General features: G+C 36.6%; 1 protein-coding gene across 12 annotated transcripts in view; it reads right to left on the bottom strand.

Moving 5' to 3' along the window:
• The window catches only part of LOC128967316 (sodium channel protein type 2 subunit alpha), a 58116-nt gene extending 52678 nt beyond the window's left edge, over positions 1-5438 (bottom strand). For all 12 annotated transcript variants that reach the window (XM_054381385.1, XM_054381393.1, XM_054381395.1 and 9 more), the window contains exons 1-3: positions 5172-5438; positions 1427-1545; positions 477-566 (exon numbers count right to left, since the gene is read on the bottom strand). In XM_054381385.1, coding sequence (XP_054237360.1) covers positions 477-566; positions 1427-1545; positions 5172-5438 — 476 coding nt within the window. The remainder of the gene's footprint in view (positions 1-476; positions 567-1426; positions 1546-5171) is intronic.
• Positions 5439-19607: the final 14169 nt, after the last annotated feature.

Below are 19607 nucleotides of genomic sequence, written 5' to 3'. Positions count from 1 at the left end.
CAGTTTGAGTTTTTTGTAGTTTGGATGTTGCCTGTGCTTGCTGTAACTTGCACTTCAGAGTTCACCAAAGTGAGCCACAGTGAATGTCCCACTGTGTGAAGATCATGGATACTCAAGTGATATATGGCTGGCCTCAGTAACGACATGCAAAAACTTTATATGCACATTTGACATTCTGGAGCTCCTTTTCCAATTTATAGCTCAGAACAAACACCCAAAGACAAGAGGTTGTGTTTATACTTTGCAGTAGAAGTTCAGATATTCCTTAGACATAACTTTAAAGAACAAGGCATTACTCTTAACCACTTAAATTCTTCAGGAGTGAAATAGAAAGATATTCGTGATCTCATGGAATCTGACTCTTCATGACTCTGGAAGAGCCTATTCTGGCATGCAGCATCCCATAAATGCTTCTTGTTTGGAGTCACACAAAAACAAAGATGTAAAAATAAAGAAGTAAAAAATATTTAACTTACTCTACATTCTTTGTCCAGTCTGGAGGGTTACTCATGGTCATAAACACACAGTTGGTCAAAATAGTGCACATGATAAGCATGCTGAATAAAGTAGATTATAGTTAAGGCATGTAAGTCAAAAAAAGTCTGACAGTGCTGAAATAATTAAAAATATTAAGTGCATAGAAGTATGCATAAAGGATGTGACATTATAAATAAAATCTGAAAATGAAGGTTTGCACATCTGGTGTATCATGGTGCACTTACTGTAAAACAATGCATTACTTTCATAATTATGGTGGTTTGATAATTTAAATGAAACTTAAACACATCTTTAAATCTATAAAAATATGAAACATGTACCCAAATAATTACTCATTGAAGCCAGAGAGATCATTCTAAAAGATCTTAAGGCAGACGTTGGTTCTTTACGCTTGAGTTGATCTTTGGACATGATTGAAATATATTTGAAAATATTCTCCTTTATTCTGACCTGGATCTTTTATAGGGCACCTACTCCAATGTTGAAGACACAATACAGAAAAACTATGCCTGAAAAAGCAGTTCTTTACTCACACTCTTTTGTCCTTGCTGAGTGAGTCTAGTTTATGAATAGTACTTCTGGTCTTGGTAAAGCATGACCTTAGATATGTTCAAGTGCGATGGTTTGTTACTAATTTGGCCTTAGCTTCAGGGTTTACTATGGGATCAGGTCTCCTTTTGCATATAAAGCCTAATATTTAAACTCTGATGGCTTTAGCTAACTCAGGAGAGAATTTTCTCAATAGGAATGAAAATCATGCTGCAATTCACATGTGATACTGCTGTGCTTCTAGAGTGCTCATCATAGGTTTACTTAGCATATCACACTTACATGGACATAATTTGTATACCCATATGAACAGTATCATTTCAGAAATTAAACAGTCTTCAACGGCAACCCTTAAATCAACAGTAACAGAAAAGGATATGAATGTACCAAAATCTTGATAGCAATTTTTCTGATGGGATTAAAAGGAGTTAAAATATACAAGGCAGATGTGGCACTGAATCGGAAAATTGCCTTTCCCTTATTCAATACTATGAAAGTCTGCAAAAAAAGAAATAGAAAATTAAAATACAGTGCTGACTACGTAAATGTCTTTACCTCTTTCTAAAGGATTGAATTCTCTGCCTGGTAGGTTCAAGTTCCATTCTACTTTCTATGTGTGATAGGAAAATCACGTATTTCCATGAATGCAGTGGATTAAGCCTTCCACAGCCGTTTCTCCAGTTCCCAAAATTTCTCAGTATATAGGCTGAATTCTGATGTTATTGAACTTGGTGGGAACTATCAGCACCAATGTCAGTTTATCAATAACAGCAAAATGCAGCTTCATAATTTCCATATTTTCAATGTTATTTCTATATGAAGTCTTTGATCAAAATCAGAGCTTCAAATTAATCAAGTACATTGTACTTTGTGAGCAAATACAAACAAAAAAACAAAATACCAAAATAGCAATCCTAAATGCCACCTTGTATTTGGAACAAATACTTGACAGAATTACATACACATATATATGGTGACAAGGACAAACACCTGTAACTAAACATGCAACCATAATATGATTTTAGATATTTAAATGCTACCAATATCAATTATATGTATCTTCTAAAAATGTATCTGTGAAAAAACAAGAGAGATTAGTCAATTGCCATCTGACATAAGTCTGAGCAGTCGAAGACAAACACATGCCAGAGTTTGGCATCCTATCACAAGAACTCTTTTCTTCAAAAAAACTCCTGTTTTACTTCTTACCAATATTCTCTTTTTTCCCTATATATAAGCACCAGATTTGGGGAGTTACCTTTTAAAATTTGACCTTATAAACCCATGATTCATGTTCATGTCATTCTGTTCCTGTTGGCAGTCATAGCCTAAGTGTTTTCAGTTTTACTCCAAGTGTATTTGTGTGTGAGGTTTACTTGCATCTTTGGTGCAATTTGAAATTTCTTCAGGACATGACTATTCTTCATTCCTTTTGCTCTTTGTTAATGTTAATGGCTCTGCTTTGTGTCACCATAATAGAGTCTTTGTTATGCCCTCAGCAGAGCTATATAGTATCACTGTTCTCCAGGTTGATTTCCATTCTCTGTAAAAACTTGGCTGTGATCAGAAAAATGCTGCCCTCTCCACAGCCTTTACTGCCTATCTGGCCTGCCATCTCTGGGAGAGAAAGTAACCTCTCTACAGTGGGAAAGAAAATAGGTAAAGGAATGTTTTCAGTGCCTGCTGACAGAATAGCATCAAGCATAACTTTGAGGATGACCAAGAAAGGACTTGCACTCATTGGCATTTCTCTCTGCCCTACAGTCCTTCACCCTATCTAGAAATGCTAGAAAGATATTGCCTGTCTCAAGGTCACTGCAGCAGCAGAGCCTGAAGGCAGACTACTGTTCATGTATGATTTTCTCTGTGTTGACAAGCTGCTGATTAAGAGTAGCTTCTGCTATAAACTGGATGAGGGATAACTAATTGTAGTTCATCATTTAAGTTGTCCATTTGTTGTTGGTTGAGCACATTAGGCTGGTACATAACATAAATACAGATGTCAAAATATGACAAAATATTCTTCAGTTTACTAATTACTCTCATAGACTAACAGGTCCATCGGTAGTGAGAGTTTTTACACTTCTGTTCCAAAAACACTGACTACTTTTTCTGATCGTTGGAGGCTGGGAAATATCCTTCAATACCTTTCAGGTTATCTGATACTTCGTTTGTATAAGTCTTGTTTAGAAAACTTTATACCTGAAATTATTTTTGCAACTTTATTCCTATGTTTTCTTGCAGCTAGTCAAGAGAAGGGCTTAGTGCACACAATGATACTGTAAATCAGAATCTGCATGGAAACGCTGATATAACCAAAACCATGTAAATGAAAATAATTCTAGGCAACACTCCTTCTCTGAGCTTCAATTAAAAAAAAAAATCCTTAATAATGTTAATATTTCTGTTATCTACAGCACTGTTCCTTTAACTTTGTCAGCTGTTAGGTTACACAGTTACGTATGGATTCTGCTTTGGTTTTTGTTCCTGTTACCAAAGCCATCATTTTAAAAATAGTTTTGCAAACCAAAGGCAACCCTCAAATTTGGCCACAGAAGTGACAGTAGTAATGGCATGATTGTTTTCCCAATAAACAAAGTAAGTTTCTTTACAGGTTGAGATATTTTCTATCTTTATTTTTTATCATTGCTCAATATCAAGTTCTTTATCTCAGTGGCACCCTGGAATGCTTCAAGCTGTCATCAGAGCAACTGTGTCCATTTCCTTCTCTGTTTCAGAGAGATGATAAAAAATAATCCCAAGAACTTGTCCATAAAACACCTTCTGCATGTATAAATTTAGGGTTACTATCCACAGCTTCATCTTCCTTCACTCTCCTTACCCACAACACTTTGCAGGTCTATCAGGAACTGGAGCAACATCTTGATGCTGTTAAAGGAGCAGAAAAAAAGCAGATAGAGTACAGAGGAAAATCTACTCTTACTGTCAGCTGCACTTCTTAGTAGTCTGTGCAGGACATAAGACATCTTTAACTATTCCCAGGATGGATTATTTCAGATTTTGGAGAAGTTTAACACAGTCTAATCCCAGTTATGGAAAAATGATTGTTTGTTCCTTGTCTTTCTCTTAAGTCATATAATGGTAGTCTATTTCCAGATTGTATACATCATTGCTGCAGTACCAAAACCCATATACTCTGCTGTAGATCTTGCCTTTTAAAAAGGTTAAGGGGCAAATATTTTATTTGAATGAATGTGTTTGAAACAGTCTTTCTATCTCCATGCCTTTGGCTTGCATATCATGTGAGAACGAGGACTTTGCATGACTGTGCGAATCAGAATGGGAAGTACACCTCTTTCAGGAGTTTATTTTATTCATGGAGCACAGCTATGTTATTAATGGTCCAATTATGTTATATCCTCACACATGTAACCCAGGCACATCACTTTTCTCTCAAAACACATAACTCTTTGCTATACTTTTTCTGTACAAAAAATCTCAATTAGCCTTCAGATCAACAAAACTGTCTTTTTTTTTCGTTCCTTCCTTAAAACCAAAACCCAGCTATTCTTTAGTGTCTACCATAGACTTCTGGATGACAGTTGAGCAGCAGACATTATCATACCTATCCCAAGCACCTCAAGAAACAGTTTCTATTGTGGTAGTTTTATATGACCCAATATTTACACAGAGTCTCTATATGCTACATATATAGAGACAGATAGATATTATACATACATCTAGAGATATATGCTTATGTATGTTATATAGCTATAACAGAAACAATGAATTACAGTCCTTTATTTCACTAATTCAGATGGATATACCTAGTTATCTACAACCATCTCCACTGCAAAACCATGCTTGGAATACCTCATTTGTCATATCCAGTCTTACTGCTACATTGAAATCAGGAGAATTCAGTCATGTTCTGAAGTTCAGGGAAGCTCAAGGAAGTTATATCTTCCTTACAAAGAAGTAAATAACAAGTCAGTCAGTGGAAGTTGAAGGAGTCACAATATAGAAAAGCATAAATCAGTTCCGTTAAATTAAAACGTTTCTGTACATTTAGTGGCTTGATGGCTCTAACCATCATATTTAGTCATTAAACTTTTCTAGCGCAGAAAATTGTACTCTATTTGTGAGAAAGATTCTTCACTCACTTTTTTATTGATATAATATGGGTCCAAGTCTTCCAAAGGTTCAGACACCATTCCTGGAGGTATGTCACCATAAATAAATGGCAGAGTCTTTCCTGCCTCCAAGTCACTGTTTGGTTTTGGGCCATTTTCATCATCATCATCTGTATGTTCTTGCTTGGGCTTTTTAGCTTTTTCTTCTGCAGAACGCTTTTCAATAGCTGCGAGAGAATCTCTAGTAAAGTAGCGGAAGCTTTCAGGTCCTGGTGGTGCCAGCAGTGCCTGTGCCATGTTTTCATCCTGCAAATTTAATTACTTTTAGCTTCTTGCATAAGAATGACCTATAAAAGAAAATTAGATCATTTAGGAAAACTATATTGTTCAACAAACCAACATTTGGTCAGAAACCCTTCCCAGGCCTGAAATTGAAGCAGCATATTTCAAATCTGAATGAAAGTTAAAAGCAGCTGCTCAGAATTTATTTGGATATTTTAAAAATTATTTTTCAGCTTCATCCTACTTGTCTAGAAAAAGACACTACTTCTGCTTACAATCACTGCTTTGCCTGTCCTAAGACTCTCAGGGCAAAATACTGACAGAAGTGTTTTAACAGTGTATCTTCTCTTAACAGCAAGTATAAATACATAGTTTATGAAGTCTTCTTTAAAACTGTAATCCTATTATTTACTAATTAATACATATCAACTTCCTGTGGGGTTTTTTGTTTGTTTTTTTTTCAAGTATCAGCAATCCAGCTTTATGGACATAAGTACTTCTATTAAATTTATGTATGACTAATGCTGTTTAAATGACAGCAACTGAATTCTGGGAGGAAGAAACATAATTCTTTCTTACTGACAGTTTACTGTGCTGACAGTTAATGTTAGATACTGAAGAAGGTTAGGTTGCATTTATTGACTGTGAGCTGTGAATCAAAACCACAGGTCTTTTAAGTAAAAGGAAACAGGATATACAGTCAAGACTGTGGTAAAAAAAATGCTGCTCCTGATTTTATTACAAAGCGAATGTTGTAACAGTATTCCAGACTAAAAGTATTCTGAAATGTAAGTCTCTGGTTCCCTGTGAATGTCTTTAGTGCCAGTGCTGGATGCTTTTTCCTGCTGTCTGCACCAAAATCTCCTCTGTACAACAGGTCACTTTACAAAGCCCTGTGGCAAATTGTCTGAAAATAATATTCTTTTCTCTCTTCCAAGTCCTTCATCAGGACCAGTTGCTTAAATGGATGCAATGTACAGCATAGTGGGGAGGTTTGAATGGCTGGAGGGAGCGAATGGCAGAAGGAAGGGTGACAGAGCACTGGAGCAGGCTGCCTAGAGAGGTTGTGGAGTCTCCTTCACTGGAGACATTCAAAAACAGCCTGGATGCATTTCTGTATGACCTCTTCTAGGTGGTCTTGCTCTGGCAGAGGAGTTGGACTGGATGATCTTTTGAGATCCTTTCCAGCCCCTAACACTGATTCTGTGATTCTGTAATCAGGTTAAGGAGAAACATCACCAAGTAAGAAATGATAGTCTTATTTGATGTCTTCTTTGCAAAAGTTTATGACATAGTGCAGTAATAATTTTAACTACGAAAAACATTTTTAAGAGTGAGTTTCAGTGCCTGAAATGACTTCTAATTGTGTTTCTGTACATGAAGCCAAGTACCCTTCCCTACGTTACCTCATGAATGTACAATGTCTGTTTTCTGGGGCTGCCAGGATTTGAGATAAAATATTGTATTCCTTTGCATTCACTCAATAGTCTTTCTCTTAAATTTTCTTGCCTGTCTGGAGTAGTTTGTAGAAGTGACACTCATTCACAAAGTGTAATACAGTAATGATCATAGGAAAACATAAATTCCTTTTCAAATAACTCCCCAAAAATCAAATCCTGTATGAAGGTAGAGGAGGATATTAAATAATGCTTGAAAAGTCTACAGTAGAACCCTGAAATGAAACTGCATATTTCTAAACCAGTCCAATGATGTGGTGGTTACATCCGTACTGGAGTGGGTGCACAGCATAGCGTCAGTGTGCATGACGAGCACTGAGATCACTGAAGCAGTGTAGTCAGTAAATTATAGCACCAAGCATCTAAGTAACACAAGACCAGAACTGAGGTACCTGACCATAATTTCATAAATAAAATATACTATAATGTAGACATGGAGAAAGTTTTTCTCAAGAAGAGTCTGGAGAACCATGAGTTAATGTAATGTAGAATCACAGAGGTCCTGGAGGGGCTGCAGGTGCAGATACAGTACAAATCAGAAAATTTGTTAAGTCAGCCAGAGTCTCCAGCAGGCAATCTTATCACACATTGCTATACTGAAACTTCTGCTACTAATTTTTAGTTTGGGCAAGTTGGAAGGCTTTGCTGGTACCTGTTTTTTATTAATGCAACTCCCAATTATAAGGATCCTAAACTCAAAATTGCCTTTTATTTGAGAATTAAAAGCATGTACATTCTCTGGCTGCAGTCCACACTCCTTTGATTATAGTTTTTTCCCATCCAGGATTCATAAACTAAGAAGATGTTTGAGGTTTCCGTTTGGTCTTCCTGAATTGTTGATTCCTCTTTTTACAAGTCTGTGATTCATGTTGTTGACCTAGGTGCCTTTTCTATGAAACTAGTTTTAAAATGTGCACCTTCCTAGATTCCTTAGTGGATCTGTCTTCTTTATATATTTCAATGCATTTGATTAGGCTGCTTTTCATCAATTAACAGTTACGCTTACAAATGTTACAATAAAATACGTTGTCCTCCTTAGAAATAGGGGCATTTGCATTGCTAGAAGTACACAAACGGACCAATGAATGATTAGGGAAAGTAATATTAGCAGGCTTGGCTTTTCACTGTATTTGTCAGACAGTCATAAGACATGCTTTAAAAAAGTCAGAAACATTACCTGAGTCCTGTCTCCATGACTGTCTACTGCAGTTATATCTTTCCTGGCAGCTGCTATTGCACAAGAAGTTATTTTCCTATATTAAACATACCCCAAATATTTTCATTCGTATTTCAGAGCTTAATAGAAGAACACAGAAATATGTATTTGATTACTGTTGCTATACATGCAGTAGTTTAATAGAACAATTAAACAGGGCACTCAGCCCTGAACGAGCTCTTAGCAATCCTCAAACTACATACCACTCATTTGTTAGTGACAGCTTCCCTCTTCTTCTTTCACTGGTTTTAAAATTACTTGGTATCTGGTAACTAAACTGCCAGGACATGAATAATACTGGGCCAAATTCAGACAAACATTTCTGTATATCTAATCATTCCAGAATAGCTTTCATTAAAACACAATCTTTAAAGAAATAGTCTCAAAAATACATGTGGTCCAGGCCCCTCAGTACCTGATACTGCTCAGCACAAAGAATTTCAAGTATTTGAAATACAGTTTGAGCCTAGACACCATACATATTGTGGTCTACAATTCAGTAGATTTCATTAGAGAAAATAATCCCCAATTTATTAAAGACACACCGCTGCCAAATAAATCCACTTAGTTGTATTTGAGCACTGCATTCCATAAATCTTTCTCCAGTCCCTACCTTTAAATAATAAGACTGAGCAATAAACACTATCCATATGCTTTTAATTTTATGCATATTTCAGTTAATCAAATTATGTCCATGGAGAACTTCTTAAATTCTATTTTGTAATATAATTATTTTCTTGCACAGAAGATGACTCAGAAAGTAAGTGAAATATCTGTGCTAACAATGTCAAATTTATTTTTGTATGTCTCTGAAAAAGCCAGAAGAAATGGCATGCAGGTGTCTATGATATCTTAAATCAGGCAAATGGTAAAAGTGAAAATATCAGTGTAAGAACTAGGCAGATACTGTGATCATTCATATCATTAGGTTAACTTGCAGGTTATTTGCATTCTGTATGAAACAGTGCACATACATTCTTCAGTGTTTTCAAGGTGGAGAAATATCCATCCTCGCAGTGTTTCTTATGGAACATGCTGTTTCGCTTTTAGAGCACTGGCATCAGAATTGTTTTCCTGCTAAATCCTTGAAAAAGCTGACTACTGAGATTTGCATTCCATTCAAACTAAAACACTGGCATATAAACATGCATTTGATTAGGGCTGGAATAAATGCAAGGATAGCAAATGGAATCTGTAAAATGACCAACTATCATAATTTTCTTATGCTAATCTTTTATTCAAGAGGCTGTAATTTGGGAATAGTATCTTTCTCTGCGCTAAGCACAGCAATGGTCTTACAGATGCTAAAATCTGGATTAAAACCTACTGTAAATCTCTAATATTAATAAGACTAACTGACTTACACTAGGCCTTATAAAAGGTCAGACTGCCATGGTAGGAGAGAGAGAAACAGCAGGGCTAGTGGCACCACTTCAGCATCAGGTAGAGATTATTTTCTGCAGCCTTAGAAGTAACAAGTGTGGCTGTTTTGTGGGGATGCCACCGGAAAATTAATTCAAACTACCACTGTCCTCAGGAGGAAAGCAGTGTGGAGAGAATGTATGCAGGAAGAGTCTGAACAAATGAGTCATCTTAACTCCCTCTTCTAGAACTTGGGAAGATGTTTTGCAAAATTCAGTGATCATTTTTCTGCAAGCAAAGATAGGTTATATTTAAGTTCCTACACTCTGACCAAATTCTAAATGGGGTAATGCAATTAGGTAATCCTAAAAACAAAAGGATGGGTAGATACCAATTTATTGTGAAGATCTACACTGAAATATTTTTATTGAAACTTCTCATGGCATTTGTGCAGGTGCTGATGTCACAAAAAACTATCCCTTATGTACTGAAGTGCATTGAAGTATTTTTTTCACAGTTATAGATTACTCTGTTTTTGCATAACAGATGTTTGCCTTGTTTCTGCTGGCATGCTCACCCCATTCCTGGAAGAGTGCAAGGCCAGGTAGGATGAAGCTATGCAATGGTACTCAAAATGATCTGCTCCATGACTTTCCCTGGCACTGAGGTCAAGCTGATAGGTCTGTAGTTCCCTGGATCCTGCTCCCAGCCCTTTCTGCAGGTGGGCATCACATTTGCCAATCTCCAGTCAGCTGGAACCTCACAGATTAGCCAGGACTACTGAAAAATGACAGAAAGTGGCTTGGTGAGCACTTCCACCAGCTCCCTCAGTACTTTTGGGTGGATGTCATCCAGCCCCGTAGACTTGTATCTATCTAAGTGGTGCAGCAGGTCACTTCTCTTCTTTCACTATGAAGATTTTGTTCTGCTCTGCATCCCTATCTTCCAGCTCAGGGGGATGGGTATCCAGTGAAAAACTGCTAAAGACTAAGGCAAAGAAAATATATAGCTTTCTCCTCATTCTTGACCAGTATGTTCCCCCGCTGCGTCCAACAAAGGACAGATTATCCTTAGTCCTTCTTTTGTTGCTAACATAATTGTAGAAGCATTTCTTGTTCTCTTTAATAGCTGAAGCCAAATTAATTACCAGTTGGGCTTTGGCCCTTCTAATTTTCTCCTTGCACAGCCTCACAACAACTTTGTAGTCCTCTTGAAGAATGTCCAGCTTTCCTGGACTCACTGGCCCTTCAGGCCTAGAATCCAAGGGACTATGTTGATCAGTCTCCAGAATAGGAGAAAATCTACCCATTGGAAGTCCAAGGTGGCATTTATGCTGAACCCTCTCTTCTCTGATAACAGAAGTCTATCATTTTGTGATCGCCATGCCCAAGATGGCCTCCAACCATTACATCACCTACACGTCCTTCTGTGTTTGCAACACACCTTTCCTAGTTGGCTCTCTTACAAGCTGCATCAGGAAGTTAACCTCCACTCACTCCAGGAAACTCCAAGACTGCTCCCTCTCTGCTGTATTGTCTTTCAGGCAGACATCAGGGAAGTTGAGTCCCCCACAAGAACAAGGGGTAAAGATCATGAGAATTCCCTCAGAAACCTAAATAATATTTCCAATGTTAAAGGTCCTTACACTCTAACAGAACAGGTAACACGTCTAGACATCGTTAAAGATGTTTGTTTCATTTTTCCAGATATTTTACTGAAGATATATAGCACTATATCAAAAGGCCATCTTATGAAGTGTAAAATTATTTCTGGGTGAGAGAAAAAGATAGCCTTACCTTTATTTTTCTAGAAATTCCCAATCTCAGAATTTAGCCATTGAGTCATTTGGTATCATGAAAATAAAAAGGCTGCATTTCTAGGAGAAAATGGAATTGGTAAGAAAAGTTTCTCCATAGGAGCTGAAGCTTTTTCAAAACTGAAGTTTCCTCAAGACTGAGGTTTCTTCAAGATTCTCTCATTCTTTGTTCCTGTGTCCAGAGCTTCTCAAAATTAATTATGACAGACAAATATAAGTCTACATATTCACACAGACACATTTTTCCAACCTAAAAGCAAAAAGATGTAGGAAAAGTAGGATGGAACATGAGTTAGTCCACAAAACCCAATACAGACCAAGAGTACATTTAAGAATACTCTTTAAGTAATACGAGTTTCAAAAAATTCATGTATTCCTCTACCTGCATGCTTTACCTAAAAGGGGAAAATGGGTCTTGTTGAGATTATCATATGACTAGTGCAGACTAGCAGACATGGGATAACTGTGCCCAGGCTAACGGGAGAGGGAGAGGGAGAGGGAGAGGGAGAGGGGAGAAGAGGATATCCCTGCCAAGCAATCCTTAATAATACTTTTCTCCATAAATAGCGAGGATGAGCGGCCACTGTAGAAACTCTGAAGATAATATAATCTGTGTAGACACAGATTAGGTCAAAAAGAATGCAGAAGGTGAAAAAAGATAATGTGAAAGCTTTGTATTAGACCACTGCTTGTTTTTAAGGATGCAAGATTTCCAAGTGCTCCTACAGAAAATATATTCCAAAAAGTAGCCTAGAATTTGCCTACTACTAATTACTATTAATCTAGAATTACATTGTCCCAAAAATATAATAAGTTGTAGCACAATTTGAACTTCTGTTTAATTAATAACATAATATAAAGCAATTCTGGTGTTTTCTAATAGCAAAGTATTTCAGTGTCCTGGTGATTCGGAGCAAGGACTGATTCAGCACATCTTACTGTGGTGAGTCACCACCAGAGGGGCTCCACTGAAGACATCTGATAGCTGTATCTCCAGTACTAACCCTAGGGGATCATGACTCTCATACTGCCACCAACGATACATCCAATGCATATTTTCCACTGAATGCAGTTTGCCCCGTGGGTGTGAAGGGGATTTCCCCATCCCTTTGCCTATTGGGTGCATATGGATTCTGCCTCTGAAGTAGCACTGTGGCTGAAATCTAATCTCATGGTCAGATACAGTACAAATAAGCCAAATGACTAAGTGCTGTGGCTTGCAAGTTTCAAAACAATATGAAAGAGATACTATATCTTCCTAATATAAGAGTAATCACTAATACTAAGCATTCATATGACTGACTTTTTAAAAAAGGGGTGTAACTTCTATCCAGTTAAAATATTTGACAGTTTGCTAAATGTTAAGGAATTGATCTTTAATGTGTGATGAGGAACTAACCTTTAATGTGGAAATTTTTAATAACACTAGTAGTGCAGGTAATATCAATAAATCCGTGTTTTGCATGAGGCAGCAAGGCAAAGAACCATGTTTTCACATGTAGCCCTATCACCTAGTCTCCATCTCCCTAGTTATCATATCCTATATATGTTCATACTGGCTGTATCTCCAATAGATAGGAGATGTAGCTTTGTATCTACTAATGCTATACATCATGGTAGTATAGTGGTATGAATGGTATTCACAGCAAAAATTGAAGGAAGGGCGTTGACAGCCTTTTCTCTGAAATTTATAACAGGCCTAAGCCATGTCAGAGTAATTTTGTTACAGACTTTCAGCTAGTAACTCATCATGTATAGTTTTTAGCATTTTTTCCCATATAACACAGATTTTTGCAATATATTTTTTAAGAAAACACCTTTTTTTTTTGAGTTCGTTTGTTTTAGGGTTTTTTTGAGGGAGGGTTTGGTTTGGTTGGGGTTTTATTTTTGGTTTTGTTCTAATCTCTTTCATTCTCACCCCAAGACTAGATCTTTTCATAGGCAGGTCCAGATGTCCAGATCAAAATAATTTTTAAAATTACCCTAATGTAGCTTCAAACAGTAAACCATAGGTAAAATCTCAGGCCTAGTCAGAATTCCTGATGGACAAACTATGAATATTCTTTCCTGTGGGACTCTTTCCTGAACTCTTATGCCTCTGTTGCATCAGCATTTATTTTAAGACTACTTAGAATAACCTTCAAATTCTGAGACATGATACTGCTTAAAAAAAATTCAAGCTTTGTTCTCATTCACTTAAGCTCCCTTTCAATGTAATAATGAGCTGGAAAGTCACATTGTCCCATAGCAAAATGAGTGATTCCATCTGAGATGTGATTTAGAAAAGAAATCATAGAATCATAGAATCAGTCAGGGTTGGAAGGGACCACAAGGATCATCTAGTTCCAACCCCCCTGCCATGATTATTCAAAATCAGATACTCTTACGAAGACCCTCACAAGATAGTATGCAGTGATGGCTTCAACTAAGTGAAATCTCATGTTAGAGACAAATGCCAGACAATCAGCAGAAATTATGGGCAACCACATGGACATTATAAGTATTAAGTGATTATAAAAATGTTAACCGAGTTTTACATTAAAAAGAAACAGAGTTGTCCACAAAATTAATTGTCCAGATTCAGAATTATTTGTTGCCTGTTCCCCATAATGTGGATTCAACTAATTTCTAATATTTTTTATACTTGATTTCAAATTTAAATGTGCTGACAAATGAAACACTGGAACATACACCAGTATCCATTCTGGAGGTTAAAGAAATCGTGATAAAGAAAAAAAATTCAGTTAGCAGTATCTAAATACATCACAGCATTGGTTTTGCTTTGGGGGAAAAAAAAAAAAGGTTTAGGTTCTTATGACACTAAAAAGAAATGACTAATTAAATTCAGAAAATTAACGGAGTCATTAAGAACCATGGAGCTGGGACATTTACTTTCCTAGTCTTACTAACCCCAGAAACTAATGAATACAAAATATGAAAGAAGAAACTTTGTAAAGCACAAGAGTAATGGATTGTATTTGGACTTTGACAGTTGTCTAGGAAACTGAAAGAAAAAAAATTGGAACTTCTGACTGAGAAGCTTATACATGGTTCTTGGGTGAATGTGATTGTTAGTACATAAAGAGGAAAACATACAGAAAGTCAGCATGAAAATAGAATGCTTTATATCTGTGGTTTAACACAGCACATGAAAAATGTACATGGATTTCTTCAAGGCATTCTTTCAGGCATCATGGAAGTGCCTAATAAAACTTAACCTAAGTTTGGAGTGATTTCTGAATGGATTACGAAAGTATGACTTCGGTCTAGTCACGACCTCTATGTAATAAATCCATAGGAGTAAAGCCTGTAAGTTCTAAGTTCTACCACTTCTTTAAAAGGTGTCTCTGTAATGTTGAAATTTAAGTATATTAATGAAATATTGCACTAATTACAGGCCTGTAGCTTTAAGTAATATACACTACAGAATGATAGCTTATGCTTAGAGCAGCTACTAGAATTCCAGTTCCTCTTATAACACAAACTAAAGCAAATTGATGTGTAGGAAATACAGGGCAAGTAACTTAAACTACTGCTAGTAAAAGCCACTCAGGAAGACTCCTTTTAACACTCAGGTACATCTTCACTCAGTAGGAAGAAATTACTTCCTAACACAAGTTGATTTTTTTTTTTAATATTGCTTTTGGTCAGAACTTCTGTCTTGTGTCAGACTTCTTCATATGAACATTTTGGCCTTAATATTAGTGATAAGCTTTTCTTCAGACATTTCATCTGAATGAAAGTAAACATTAGAATTGCTCTTTTTCAGTTCAGTCTGACCATGGACTCTTGAGCCCTTTTGAGATTAACTACTTATTTCTGTCATCAACTTTATTCCACTTGGACCTAAAATGACATTACACGTTTTCTTTCTTATTATAAGAGAAAGTATATTTTTAACCAACATAGATTTGGAATTCATCAGTGTGTCCTACATTTTATGATAATACAATGGCACATAAGAGGGAAAAAATTTCAGGGTATTTTAACCAATGCAGACAAGAATTTGGGACATGTATGCCTAAATTCAGGCTACATGGGCTGGGGAAAATTCTGCTTCTGTGCCAGGACTACCACACAGTGAAAGGACATGATTTATGAGAAAATATCTCAAGTAAATACTTGAGAAAATACCTTGAGTACTGTGTCCAGTTCTGGGCCCCTCATTTTAAGAAGGACATTGAGATACTTGAACGTGTCCAGAGAAGGGCAATGAGGCTGGGGAGAGGCCTCGAACACAGGCCCTATGAAGAGAGGCTGAGGGAGCTGGGATTGCTTAGCCTGGAGAAGAGGAGGCTCAGGGGAGACCTTATTGCTGTCTACAACTACATGAAGGGAGGTTGTAGCCAGGAAGGGGTTGGTCTCTTTTCCCAGGCAACGAGCACCAGAACAAGAAGACACAGTCTCAAGCTGTGCCAGGGGAAGTTTAGGCTCAAGGTGAGGAGAAAGTTCTTCACAGAGTTGTTAGACATTGGAATGTGCTGCCCAGGGTAGTGGAGTCACCATCCCTGGAGGTGTACAAGAGGGGACTGGACGTGGCACTTGGTGACATGGTTTAGTAGTCATGAGGTCTTGGGTGACAGGTTGGACTTGATGATTCTTGAGGTCTTTTCCAACCTTATTGATTCTGTGATTCTGTCAAAATGCGACAGCTTCTCTCAGTGAATATGGTGGCCAGGCCACATAGTGCTATGTTGCCTCTTTTTCCTATGAATTATCTGCTTCCTTCTTCTTCCTTATTGTAATCCATCTGCATTTCTGTAGTGATTTTGAATATGAACATTTAACTTCTTAGACACCTATATATAATCATACATAATAGCAATATTTTATGGCTAAGCAGAGCCAGCAGCAATTTTTGCTAGCCCCAGAATTTACACATATCTAGTTTCCTTTGTGTGAAGAACTTCACACTGTTCTTAAAATAAATTATGCTAAAAGACCAGAAACTCTGCTTCCCTGTCATTTAAATATATATATATATAAAGGCCTAATATCAAATAACCAATGTCTAATTTAAGCATAAATTATCTATAAATGGACATTGCCTGCTATGTATCTCTATCCCCAAATCTTCCTGTAAAGTGGTTATTCTGGGGTATAGTAAAGGAGATCACAATGGTATTGATACTCTACTCAGCCATCTTTTGCATTGGCATCTGTCAGATTTACAAGTGACCCAGAAAATCCTGCAAAGAAATATGAGGATGTGCCTGATGCTGTACAGGTATGGGGACTGATCTAGTTCTGCTGTTCAGTTGATCTATAAATAAGCAGTAACTTCAGCACATGTATAACATCAGCATATGAACTACATATTCAATATATACATCCTCAAAATGCAATAATTGATAAGGCTATGTGGCATCCAGCAAGCTGACAGATGAAATCAGGAATTGAAAGAAATGGCAGGAAAAGCAATTCCAGGGAGAAAAATGGGACCTGTGCACATGGAGGCTCTAAGATTAGACTTGCCTACGTAAAACTACTCATTAAGGAGATCAATAGCAATAAAAAATGAGACAAATAATTAATGTGAGCATAAATAACCTTTTCTTTAATGTTTTTACATGTGAAACAGCCTCATATAAGCTCAAGAACTTTAATTAAATTTTAAACTTTTAGTTGCATTTTTTATTGTAAAACACATTCCATGAACTGTCTTGGTAGAGCAAGTGAACAGTAGCGTTTTTGTAGGAAGACTTTACTAAGAGTGGTGACCACTTTAAAGTTTAGCAACAGTTTGAAATTACAATTTTGGAGGGAGATGGGTGGTGATTTTGAGTTGGGTTTGGTTTTTGCTTGGTTTGTTGGGTTTTGGTTTGGTTTTTTGTTTTGTTTTCATAATGGAAAGAAATACTTTTGGTATGGAGAATGAACAAATGAGAACCAGATTATTTTGTGACCTAGAATTTAACTTGCTTACTCCTATTTAGGAGTATAGTGGTAGTACACACACATTATAGTTACTCAAGAGCATATGGTGCTCCTACTCTATATTTATATATTGCAGTAATACAGTCTCTGCCTGAGCTACTCTTATCCCTAGTCCCTCTGCTTTTCCAAGGAAAATCAAGCAATAACACTATCACAGAAAATACTAGGGATTCCAGTTCATAAAGAAATATTTGATAAAAGCAGATGCACTGGTTGTTAAGATACCAGCTCCAGTATCAAGGTCCTATGGGAGGGCAGTCAATACCAAACTTAGAGAGAGATGCCACTGGCAATGTTCTTCAGAGCCTTTAATTAAGAGTATTTGCTGTAATGAGTAAGAACAGCTTTCCAATGAAGAGGATGCAGATGGATTTTGTGGTGGTTGACACTTCAATTGATGGACTCACTGAAGCTGCAGCTCAGTGTGTACATTGGTTCTACAAGCAGTCTGAGCTAGTGAACATCAATTTTAGTATAATATTTTAAACCTTTTATATATTCAAGTGAGGAAAAAAATTTTCCCTGTCAGTGACAGCAGTATGAATTGCGGATTAACAGCTATAAGGTAAAAATTTGTAGAAGACTTGCACTGAGTGGCAAATAAACTAACTAGAGTTTTGAAATTTTTGAAAGTTTCTAACTAGAATTTTCTGATAAAAGAGGAAATGTAACTTCCTGAAACTTACATTCAATATATTTTTCCAGAGTTTAACAAATAGATAATTTTAACAAATAAAGTACCAAATATCAGAAACTTGCATGTCTTTTCCCTTAGGTTTAACTCAAGCAGAGTTCGAGCAATTTTTCCACTTGTTACCTTATGGTGAGAACAGCATATGGGTAAAGAGGGCCAGGATTTGCACTTTAGGTCACAACTTTCTTGCCTTGTATGAAGAACACTCTCAATAGCTGCTGTTCTGATCCATCAGATCCATCAAAAGCTGTGGGACTCCAGTAATGTAATTAATACATAGCATACACATAACCAATTATATAGGGCTGAGAACATGAGCAGCAGGAGGAAACTGATACCATCAGTCAGAAAGTTCCATCATACATCCCACCATCCTTTTTACTTCTAAAATCCTTAGTCTTCTGAGGGCAAATATATTTTTCCCCATGCCTAATCTTCATAAAGTTAACTAAATCTATCTGATTAAGAAAAACAGGTGAACACACAAAATGCGTCATCAGCCAATAAAGTAAAACCCCCATACTTTCTAAACTTTCTCTTTCCCTTGATCCCTCTCTGCTCTCAGTTATCTGGTAATAAAGAGATATGACCAAACTACCACTCTGACAGAATCTGAGATGGCACAGGGGAGCTGTTTCACGTTTTTCAGTCAAAATGGAAAGTCTCTACCTCTGCTAGCATTATCTAAGCAGAACTTCACAATACTGAGCCTAATTGGCACAGCTAAGAAAATCAGTATGGGCTCTTAACTTCTGCTCATTAGAGGGAAAAATTATAAGATAACAGCACAAGTATAATTTCTATAAATACCAAGGCCTAATAAACAACATATCTGTTTAACAGGTGCTTTGAAGCTTCAAATCACTGCAGCAGCTCATTCTAGTCTTTAACAATCTTCCCTCCCAAAATGGAGATATGCAAGGGAGCAAAAATTAAACTGCTAGAACCTCTTCTTCCAAAACTGTTTTCTTGACAAATCAGTTATGAAAGCGCAGGCATGACATGTTTGTTTGCTTGTGTTTTTTAAACCATCATTGTTATTTATTTATTTTGAAGTTACACAAGGACACCACATGCACATTGATTTAGCACCATGAAAAATACACATTAAAAAATTAATTATTTCATATGACTACTTCAGGTACAGGCCTCACTTGCTACTGTGAGTACCACCTAAGACCAAATCCTGCTTTCTTTTTCATATACAAATTGAGATGGTGATGTGTAAACAGTGGGCTCCTTATTCTGTTGCATGTGGTTTTGGCATTTTTTCCTTTGGAAATAATCTCCACATTAATACGATGTTAACATATATAGTTTTAATGGGAGTACTGTCTGAAGAACTACTGAAAAAAAATCACATATCAAGGTAATCCTCAATAAATATTTTCCTTCTACCTAACGGATAGCTTTAGTTATTACTGATAACAATGAATGAGACAATATATAAATGGTCAATAACATGAAGAAATATCATAATTCTTGTGCTGATTTCTTCAGACAGTCCTATATGGAGCATATATTAAGCCAGACAGTAACATTACAGACAAAATGTAAACTGTATTGTCAGTGTGGATCTCAGGTTAATTAACAGTTGATGAGCCCATTCTCTCATACACACAGACTGACAATCATATGAAAAATGGCACATAAAGAAAATATTTCCTTATATATCTTTTACAAAAATCCAGCTAATAAGAAT

Source organism: Indicator indicator, chromosome 5 (assembly GCF_027791375.1).
Source record: "Indicator indicator isolate 239-I01 chromosome 5, UM_Iind_1.1, whole genome shotgun sequence".
NCBI lineage: Eukaryota > Metazoa > Chordata > Aves > Piciformes > Indicatoridae > Indicator > Indicator indicator.
Note: the sequence above shows the minus strand (reverse complement) of the source record. Positions and strands in the feature narration are given on the sequence as shown.